The 10634-nt window shown below is 45.1% G+C and overlaps 1 protein-coding gene across 1 annotated transcript in view; it reads right to left on the bottom strand.

The window, feature by feature from the left end:
- Positions 1-979: 979 nt before the first annotated feature.
- LOC137542290 (tubulin-specific chaperone D-like) overlaps positions 980-10634 on the bottom strand; it is a 343085-nt gene continuing 333430 nt past the window's right edge. Inside the window, exons 39-40 of the mRNA XM_068264095.1 lie at positions 7609-7693; positions 980-1143 (exon numbers count right to left, since the gene is read on the bottom strand). Of these exons, the coding sequence (XP_068120196.1) occupies positions 1129-1143; positions 7609-7693 (100 nt within the window). The 3' untranslated portion in view covers positions 980-1128. The remainder of the gene's footprint in view (positions 1144-7608; positions 7694-10634) is intronic.

Here is a 10634-nt window from a genome sequence, read left to right as displayed (position 1 = left end):
TCAACATTTTATCCTTCTTGTGAATGACTGATGGGAATGAAGGTGAAGCCCATTGTGTGGTGACCAGTCTGCAGCATCTTACACAACACATGACTTCTCCCACTTCCTTTGTCAGGGAGGGCGCGGTCATCAGAAGCAGGAAGTGAGGCAGCTCTGGGCAGGGGGTGCTGGCTGTGCTCCTCACTTCCTGTATTTTGTGGCATAAAATTCCACCAAACAAATTCTTGCTTTATAGGAAACAATAACAGTTTGTTAATAAGATCAGAGATGCAAAAAATCCTGCATTCATGCTGATTTTATGCAGCTGGGAAAAAAAACACTCAGATTAAGCAGCTGCTATTGGTCTAATTCCTGCATAAAATCTGCATCAACTCGGGATAATTAGCATGCCATTAAGCAGCGAAGAGGAAGGCAGGACTGCTGGTTATTGGTTGGCAGCAATTTCCATCTCGGCTGATATAATTGTGAAGATTTGATGAAGTTAAACAGACAAATAATGTAAAAAGGTCTCCATACACAATAGAGATAACTCCAGCTTGCATACAAATTATATGCATGTCAGTACAGCAGGAAATGCATGTGAATTGGCCCGATCTCAAGCTGGAATTATCTCCATCCTATTAGCTGAGAAAGTCTTGGCTCATCAGTGCAGTGGCCAGGAGAGATTATTAATGAAATGCAAATATGTGAGTTTATGCAAACATGTGCAGCTTGAAACTGAACCAATCAATTTAAACCTTAAGGGGCCTTGATTGGTACATTTTCAAGTTGCATAAACTCAGAAATATTTGCAGCTCATTGATCATCCCTAGTGACCAAACACTTAGGTTATATTAGAACATAGTGGGGTGCATAAAGCTCAGTGACCAATAGGTTGTTATTCCTGGGACCCTCACACTGAAAGCCACAAAGTGGACTTGTCTCCATTCTTAGCAGCCGCTGGAACCTCTGTGATTAATCAGTCTCTGCAGATGTCTGGTATACATAAAGCATGATTTATTCATGTGACATGACACAATAATCACATGCAGGTAATCGGCCATGATAAACGCATACATAAAGTGCCACCTAGTGAGCAAAGCCGGAAGTGCAGCCCTCGTACAGTGTTTCCCCGCAGCGTCACCCTGGTCATGATTTCACCACCTGCAGGAAACAGAGAGAGTTATGACAGCATTCCAGGACACAGAGGACTACAAAGCCACCTGTGCGATCCTGACCACACACAGCCAATGCAATGTTTAAGCACGTTTATACACTGTAAATGCTTAATCTGATTGGCCCAGCAGGCTGCATACAATCTGAAATGATGTACCTCTCTGATAAACCAACCGAGTTGGACATAATGACTGTGGTGAGTAAATGGTGTGGCCCTCACACAGGTGATTCAGCTGCTGTTACTACTGTATGTGGGTGAGAGGCGAGGTGGCCATATATCTATAGACTTGGTAGCTGACAGACCTTCAGAATCGATCATTATCAAATCAGATGAAAATCAGTGCCACCAACAGCATGCCTGATCAACATTAGTGATAAGTAATGAGATGTAAATTGTTCCAAAATTATGCAGATTTTTATACAAATCTATGCAGTTTAAAACCTGGGTTTAAGTTGATTGGTCCATTTTTAAGCTGCATATATTTGCATCAACTCCAAACAATTTGCATATCTGTGATAATCCCTAATGAACATTTCAACCAATTGCAGGTGGGCATTAGTCACATGTGCAGATCGGACATGCTCCATTGGTTGTGTAACAGTGTGTGATAATCGTAAACAACGAATGTGACACCCTTTCCCCACCGCCCTCCCAATTCAGTTATACCCCCTGACACACTATCTGTGCAGTGTCCCTGCCCTATTTCCACATACAGACCCCGCATAACTACTGGCATAGAGCACATGGGGCGCCTGTGTGACTGGTGCTAGAACGCCAGCAACCACATGGAAGCGCAAAGGCGGAGGTAGGAGAACACTTAGCATGGATGGCAGCAGGTAAACTATAACTGTATGGGCACTAGGGGGACATAAAACATTAGAGGGATATTGGCTGGTTACAAGACGATTTGGAATCGGCTTGCGGTTTATGGCGGCCAACAGATCTCTCTCTGCTCAGATCAGAGAGAGATCGGTCTATTGGTTGGCCACCAAATTACTTTGAAATTGGCTGTTAAAGTAGCCATACATCTTATTATTAATTAAATGGATTCTGTGGAGGGGTTAAAAGGACAAAATTCAACACTTACCTGGGGCTGCTATCGGCCACCTGCAGCTGTCATGTCCCGCGCCGTCCTCCTACGATCCTCCATTCCCCGCCTCCGGTCCCAGTCTAATCTAGCGACATCGGGTGCATACTGCGCAGTACAAGAAAACTTCATACTTCGCCTGCGTAGTAAGCTTCCGATGACGCGCAGGAGCGAGCATTAATCGTCTATTTAGACTATTAGACCAGGAGCGGCGGCGGGGAGCCGAGGACAGTGCAGGACATTATAGCTGCAAGGGGCTGATAGAAGCCCCAGGTAAGTATCGGATTGTGTCTTTTGAGCCTCTCCACAGAACCCCTTTAAGCAAACATTTATTTTACACAAACTGCTGTGTCATCTTATTTCTCCACATAATAACTTCACTTCAGGTTCCTTTAACAGGAAATAAACATGGCAGCCTCCTCCTACTTCTCCTTTATTTAAACAATGCCAGTTGCCTGGCTGTCCTACTGATCTATTTGGATGCAGTAGTGTCTGAAGATCGCCAGAAACCACACCAGAAACCAGCATGCAGCTAATCTTATAAGATCTGACAATAATGCCAGAAACATCTGATATGCTGCATCTTGTTCAGGGACTGTGGCTTAAAGTATTAGAGACATAGGATCAGTAGGACTGCCAGGCAACTGGTATAGTTTAAAAAGAAAAAAATATGGCAGCCTCCATATACTTCTCACTTCAAGCGGGATTGTCACCATAAAAAGCAAATTTCAACAGCAACTGGTCTGAGTGTATTAAGTGATAAAGATGCTAATCCTGCATTCAAAACTTTTTCTGCTATTATGGTTTGGCGTTGGCCCTTTAATTGCCATTGCCATCTGCTTGCAAAAAATTGCATTCTGGGAGTGGTCTTTTTATCTAGACTATATTCTTCCTCTTCCCTTTATTTCCCCCTCCTTCTAATGACACAAGACAGTGCACTTCCTAGTATAGACCTCAGTGGGAGTGTCTGAAGGCTCTGGGGGGAGGGCAGGTAACGAATATACCATTAGCAAGAGAAGAAAAAAAAAAGAGTGAGGGCCCGTTTCCACTTGTGCTGTGCGAATTAGTCGCGGAAAACATAAAACAGATTTGCACGCGTATGCGAATTTTACAGCGAATTCGCAGGTGTTTTCACAAGTTAGTAAGTATGCGAATTTAACCATGTCAGTGCCTGTGTGCTTTTACATTGATTTTATGCGAAATCGCATGCGAATTTCCTATTAAATACATTGTACGCGATTCGCATAGCGGTATGCGAATTCTGCGGGGTCTACCGTGCAGCTTTTTTTCTGCACAGAAAAACGCTCAGAAATCATGACAAGTGGAAACAGTCCCATCCACTTGTATTGTCTATGCGAATCTGCATGCAGGAAACATATGTAGATTCGCTCTTGTGGAAACGGGCCCTGAGGGAGGAAATGTCAGGATTAGTTTCATTCAAAGGTAACCAAGATGGAAACTGTCTAAAATAGGATTCTCTGCTTTTCCTTTATAAAAATCAAAAGAATCATAACATGGACAGTACAATACATCTGTTATGTAAGTAGAACTAGTATTTATCTACTTATATATAAATATATATATATATATATGTGTTGTTGGTTTTTTTTATTTGTAGGTTAGCATGGATGTCACTTGTTATTTCAGGTTCCCTTTAAAGAGAACTCGAGGTGGGTTCTAAGAATCCAATTAGCATACCTAGGCTGGGTCTGCATATAATAACCCCTATGTTGCTATACCGTCTCCCCCCCCTGCGCTCTGCTATGCCCTATAAATCAATTGCCCTGCTGGTGACAACTGTTTACATGTGAAGTGTCAGTCTGCAGCTCTCCCGCCTCCTCCATAGCACCGGTTCCCTCCCGCGTCCCTTCCCTCCCCGCTGATTGAAGGGAAGAGACGCAGGCTTGGACCGGTGCTATGGAGGAGGCGGGGGAGCAGCAAACTGACACTTCACATGTGTCACCAGCACGGCGAATTATTTTTGGGGGCCAGCAGAGCGCAGAGAGGGGCTGGGGGGAAACATCATAGCAACAAAGCATTATATGCAGACCAAACCTCTCTGCTAATTGGATTCTTAGAACCCACCTTGGGTTCTCTTTATCGAACAAGCAACACCCATGCTAACCTAGAATGAAAAAAACACATATATAAGCAGATAAATACTTCTTCTACTTGCATAACATATTTATTGTGCTATCCACATAATGATTCCTGTTTATTTTATAAAGGAAAAGCAGAAAATCCTATTCTATGCAGTGGCCATCTTGCCAAGCTAATGCCGACATCATATCTTCCTAACTCTTGTTTTCCCCCCTCCCTTCTCTAGCTCATTGTGTATTCATTAGCTGCCCTCCTCCCAGAGTCTTCATACACTCCCACTGAGGTGTATACTAACAACTGCACTGTCTCTTTTTATTTATTTATACATCCAATCACTGAGTCACCTCAGCCTTGCTTGTAAACACAAGTAATCAGAGGGCGTTTCTGATAAGCAACTAGGCAGGGAAATAAATAGAAGAGGAGGAATATATTATAGATAAAAAGAACTCCCAGCATTGAACTCTTTGGTACTAGGGCCAGTGCTCCTAAAGTATGTGATAACTCCAAACCACAACAGCAGAAAAAGTTTTGCAAGTTTTGAATGCAGAATTAGCATCTTTATCACTTAATACACTCAGACCAGTTGCTGTTGAAATTAGATTTTTATGGTGACAATACCGCTTTAAGCATTTATCTTTTTTTTTTTTTTTACAAGGTTCTGCAGATGCGCGACAAGCACTGCAGGGTGATAAAAGGATAACCTGACAGATACACGTTGCATTACACAGAAAGAATACCTTTCATGGCAATGGCTGCTACTTTCTGAACGGCCCTCGTAGTAGCAGCAGTTAGTCAGCTGGGACTAGTGGTCTCCATTCCAGAACCTGTGACGTGGACAGAACCACTACCAAATGTCTACCTGGCTGCATGTATCCCCCAATGACATCAGTATCTCTGAGACCCCAACTACAGAAGCACGATTCATAGACAGTAATAATAATAATGTAGCACTGGTGGCTGAGATGTGGCACATGGATAATCATAAACTAATAACTAGTCAGCTGTCAGTTAATGAAGCAATATCGGTTTCCTCCCATGTAAAGTTCTGGTTATTGCAGAACACCAATACGATACACAGGTGACTGAAAATAACTTGTCTATCCGGCAGCTCTGCACAGAGCCCACATATCCGAAGAGACTCGACACTGAGGATTTATGATCCAACCTGATTGCGTGGGGTGACAGTTTAGCTGTGTACAGATAGTCTCTCTCCAGGTGATACATCCCTGTGCAGGGGGAGGAGCTGGCCTCACACTGAACTGTCACCAGAAACAATCACAAACCAGTAGCTCTGCCTCTGCACACCACATGTAGCCTTACAATCATGCATGAACATTGCAGGCTCCTCGCTCAGTAACTAGGCAGGTAACAATGCAGATTTTATGCACCCTGGCATTGGGCCAATCACATGCATTTCCTGTCAATTCGGATTTACCATTTACCCATTCCTATGACATCTGCCTACAAGCTAGGATCTCATTGACCATCTCTTGACAACCAATCATCCTCTCCCATTCCTGTTAGTGAGGAAGGATGAGGAAAGTACTGGGGACACGCTGTACAGTCTACAGATCTGCACAGCGATGGAGTAATTCTGTCATTCCCAATGCTGCAGTAACCACCGCAGCATCGCTCTGTCCCTGGCTATGGAGGAGACTATCACCTGACGTTATCCCCATCAGGGAATCCTCTGAGGAAGAAGAGCCTGAGCAGATGTATGGTGTATGTGGAGACCACCGGCCCACACTCTAATTCCTGACATTCCTCAGCAGCACACAGCTACGGATGCCACATCTGGATTACATACATAACATGAATATCATACAGCCAGAAGATTAACCACTGCTATACCTCATGCCAACAGATTACCAGCAACTAATCATCAGCATGCAGTGACTCCTCCCAGTACTGCTGCACATGAGAGAATACAGCGTAACTCCTCCCACTACTACTGCACACAAAATAATATAATAAGACTCATCCCACTCATGCTGGACATGGGAGAGCATAGTGACTCCTCCTACTACTGCTGCATATGCAGATAATACAGTGAGACTCCTCCCACTAATGCTGCACATGAGAATACAGCGTGACTCCTCCCACTACTGCTGCACATGAGACAGCATATGATAAGGCTCTGCCCACTACTGCTGCATATGATAAGGCTCTGCCCACTACTGCTGCACATGAGAATACAGCGTGACTCCTCCCACTACTGCTGCACGAGAGAGCATATGATAAGGCTCTGCCCACTACTGCTGCACGTGAGAATACAGCGTGACTCCTCCCACTGCTGCTGTACATGAGAGCATAGTGACTCCACCCACTACTGCTGCACATGAGAGAGCATATGATAAGGCTCTGCCCACTACTGCTGCACATGAGAATACAGCGTGACTCCTCCCACTACTGCTGCACATGAGAGAGCATATAATAAGGCTCTGCCCACTACTGCTGCACATGAGAATACAGCGTGACTCCTCCCACTACTGCTGCACATGAGACAGCATATGATAAGGCTCTGCCCACTACTGCTGCACATGAGAATACAGCGTGACTCCTCCCACTACTGCTGCACATGAGACAGCATATGATAAGGCTCTTCCACTACTGCTGCATATGATAAGGCTCTCCCACTACTGCTGCATATGATAAGGCTCTGCCCACTACTGCTGCATATGATAAGGCTCTGCCCACTACTGCTGCATATGATAAGGCTCTGCCCACTACTGCTGCACATGAGAATACAGCGTGACTCCTCCCACTACTGCTGCACATGAGACAGCATATGATAAGGCTCTGCCCACTACTGCTGCACATGAGAATACAGCGTGACTCCTCCCACTACTGCTGCACATGAGACAGCATATGATAAGGCTCTTCCACTACTGCTGCATATGATAAGGCTCTTCCCACTACTGCTGCATATGATAAGGCTCTGCCCACTACTGCTGCATATGATAAGGCTCTTCCCACTACTGCTGCATATGATAAGGCTCTGCCCACTACTGCTGCATATGATAAGGCTCTGCCCACTACTGCTGCATATGATAAGGCTCTGCCCACTACTGCTGCACATGACATTACAATAGAACTCCCCCCACTACTCTGCCAGGGGAGTCAGAGATTTAGTGAGTCTATAGCACTGTATAACACTTTCATTACTATAGATGGTCAATGAGATGCAAAATATTTCAGCTTGCATGCAAATTGTATGCATCTTGGAATTAAGCAAGTGCACCATAAGCAGGACATGGCGGCTCACCTTGGCGGCTGGCGAAGGTTTCGGCACTCGGATCAGGTCACACAGGTAGTTGCGCTTCTCCCTCACACTGGCCAGATCATCCTCCCTGCAGAGACACTGTGCTTGTTACTATTATACAGTGGCAAGGGAGCAGCAATAATAATAATAATAATATGGGAGGACATTAGACTGTGATAGGATTAGACTGTGAGCTCCTCTGAGGACAGTCAGCGACATGACTATGTATTCTGTAATGTGCTGCAGAATATGTCAGTGCTATATAAATAATATCCTACCAGATTATAATTATTATGTATTTGTAAAGTGCTACAGAATATGTCAGTGCTATATACAGTGGGATGCGAAAGTTTGGGCAACCTTGTTGATAGTCATGATTTTCCTGTATAAACTGTTGGTTGTTACGATAAAAAAAGTCACTTAAATTTATCACATAGGAGAAACACACAGATATATTTGAGAAGTGAAATGAAGTTTATTGGATTTACAGAAAGTGTGCAATAATTGTTTAAATAAAATTAGGCAGGTGCATAAATTTGGGCATTTTATTGGTTTCAAAACCTTTGGAACTAATTATTGGAACTCAAATTGGCTTGGTAAGCTCAGTGACCCTGACCTACATACACAGGTGAATCGATTTATGAGAAAGATTATTTAACCACTTGATGACCCACCCTTTACCCCCCCCCCCCCCCCCCCCCCCCCACCACCTTAAAGTGACTCTGTAACAAAAATTACAACGTTTTTTCTACCTTCCTACAAGTTCCTAAACCTATTCTAATGTGATCTGGCTTGCTGCAGCTCTTTCTACTATAACCATCTCTGTAATAAATCAATGTATCTTTCCCCTGTCAGACTTGTCGGCCTGTGTCTGGAAGGCTGCCAAGTTCTTCAGTGTTGAACTGTTCCTCTATGCACACTCCAGTGTGTGTTTTATTTACATAAGCCAGCAGCTTCTCTGCTATCTTATCAGTGATAGAAGAGAGCTGGATAAAAATCCTCCTCTGGAGGCTGTGAAAGGAGCTGGTCTGTCACATACTGAGGAATGAACGACATAGGCAGAGCTGTCTGCAGGAAGCCTGTAAGGTTCAGTGCATGAGAGAAGCTGGGGACAGAAGGTAAACACACACAAGTGATCTCTTGAGATTCAGAAGTAAGGCTGTATACAGCCTGCTTGTGTATGGATGTATTTTCTATGTGTGGACATACTGTACATCAACCTACTTCCTGTTTTGGTGGCCATTTTGTTTGTTTATAAACAAACTTTTTAAAACAGTTTTTGACTACTTTTAATGCGGCGGGGAGCGGCGAAATTGTGACAGAGGGTAATAGGAGATGTCCCCTAACGCACTGGTATGTTTACTTTTGTGCGATTTTAACAATACAGATTCTCTTTAAGGACCAGCGTGGTTTTTAGTGATCTGTGCTGGGTGGGCTCTACAGCCCCCAGCACAGATCAGGTTGTAGGCAGAGAGATCAGATCGCCCCCCTTTTTTCCCCCCTATGGGGATGATGTGCAGGGGGGGTCTGATCTCTCCTGCCTGCCTGGGTGTTGCGGGGGGGGGGGGAAACCTCAAAGCCCCCCTCCGCGGCGAAATCCTCCCCCTCCCTCTCCTACCTGCTCATCCCCGGTGATCCGGGCTGCACAGGACGCTATCCGTCCTGTGCAGCCAGTGACAGGACGTCCCCTGTCACATGACGGCGATCCCCGGCCGCTGATTGGCCGGGGATCGCCGATCTGCCTTACGGCGCTGCTGCGCAGCAGCGCCATACAATGTAAACAAACCGGATTATTTCCGCTTGTGTTTACATTTAGCCTGCGAGCCGCCATCGGCGGCCCGCAGGCTATTCACGGAGCCCCCCGCCGTGATTTGACAGGAAGCAGCCGCTCGCGCGAGCGGCTGCTTCCTAATTAATCAGCCTGCAGCTGGCGACGCAGTACTGCGTCGCTGGTCCTGCAGCTGCCACCGACGCACGGTATAAGCGTGCGGTCGGCAAGTGGTTAAGAGGGTCAACTGTAAGTTTCCCTCCTCTTAATTTTCTTTAAAGAGTAGCAACATGGGGGTCTCAAAACAACTCTCAAATATTGTTCACCATCATAGTCTAGGGGAAGGATACAGAAAGCTGTCTCAGAGATTTCAGCTGTCTGTTTCCACAGTTAGGAACATTGGAAGACCACAGGCTCAGTTCAAGCTAAGGCTCAAAGTGGCAGACCAAGAAAAATCTTGGCAAGACAGAAGCGACGAATGGTGAGAACAGTCAGAGTCTACCCACAGACCAGCAACAAAGACCTACAACATAATTTTGCTGCAGATCTAGTCCCTGTGCATCGTTCAACCATTCAGCGCACTTTACACAAGGAGATGCTGTATGCAAGAGTGATGCAAAGGAAGTCCACAGCACAAACAGAGCCGCTTGAGGTATGCTAAAGCACATTTGTACAAGCCAGCTTCATTTTGGAATAAGGTGCTGTGGACTGATGAAACTAAAATGGAGTTATTTGGCCATAACAAGGGGCATTATACATGGAGGAAAAACAACACATCATCCCAAGAAAAACACCTTCTGCCTAGAGTAAAATATGGTGGTAGTTCCATCATGCTGTGGGGCTGTGTGGCCAGCGCAGGGACTGGGAATCTTGTCAGAGTTGAGGGACGCATGGATTCCACTCAGTATCAGCAGATTCTGGAGACCAATGTCCAGGAAACAGTGACAAAATTGAAGCTGCGCCGGGGCTGGATCTTTCAACAAGACAACAACCTCAAACACTGCTCAAAATCCACTAAGGCATTCATGCAGAGGAGCAAGTACAACATTCTGGAATGTCCATCTCAGCCCCAAGACCTGAATATAATTGAAAATCTGTGGTGTGAGTTAAAGAGAACTGTCCCTGCTCAGAAGCCATCAAACCTGAATGAACTAGAGATGCTTTGTAAAGAGGAATGGTCCAAAATACCTTCAACCAGAATCCAGACTCTCTTTGGAACCTACAGGAAGCTTTTAGCGGCTGTAATTTCTGCAAAAAGCGC

This window comes from Hyperolius riggenbachi, chromosome 12 (assembly GCF_040937935.1).
Source record: "Hyperolius riggenbachi isolate aHypRig1 chromosome 12, aHypRig1.pri, whole genome shotgun sequence".
In the NCBI taxonomy this organism is placed as follows: Eukaryota; Metazoa; Chordata; class Amphibia; order Anura; family Hyperoliidae; genus Hyperolius; species Hyperolius riggenbachi.
The sequence above is the reverse complement of the archived record's forward strand: the minus strand, read 5'-3'. Positions and strand labels throughout refer to the sequence as shown.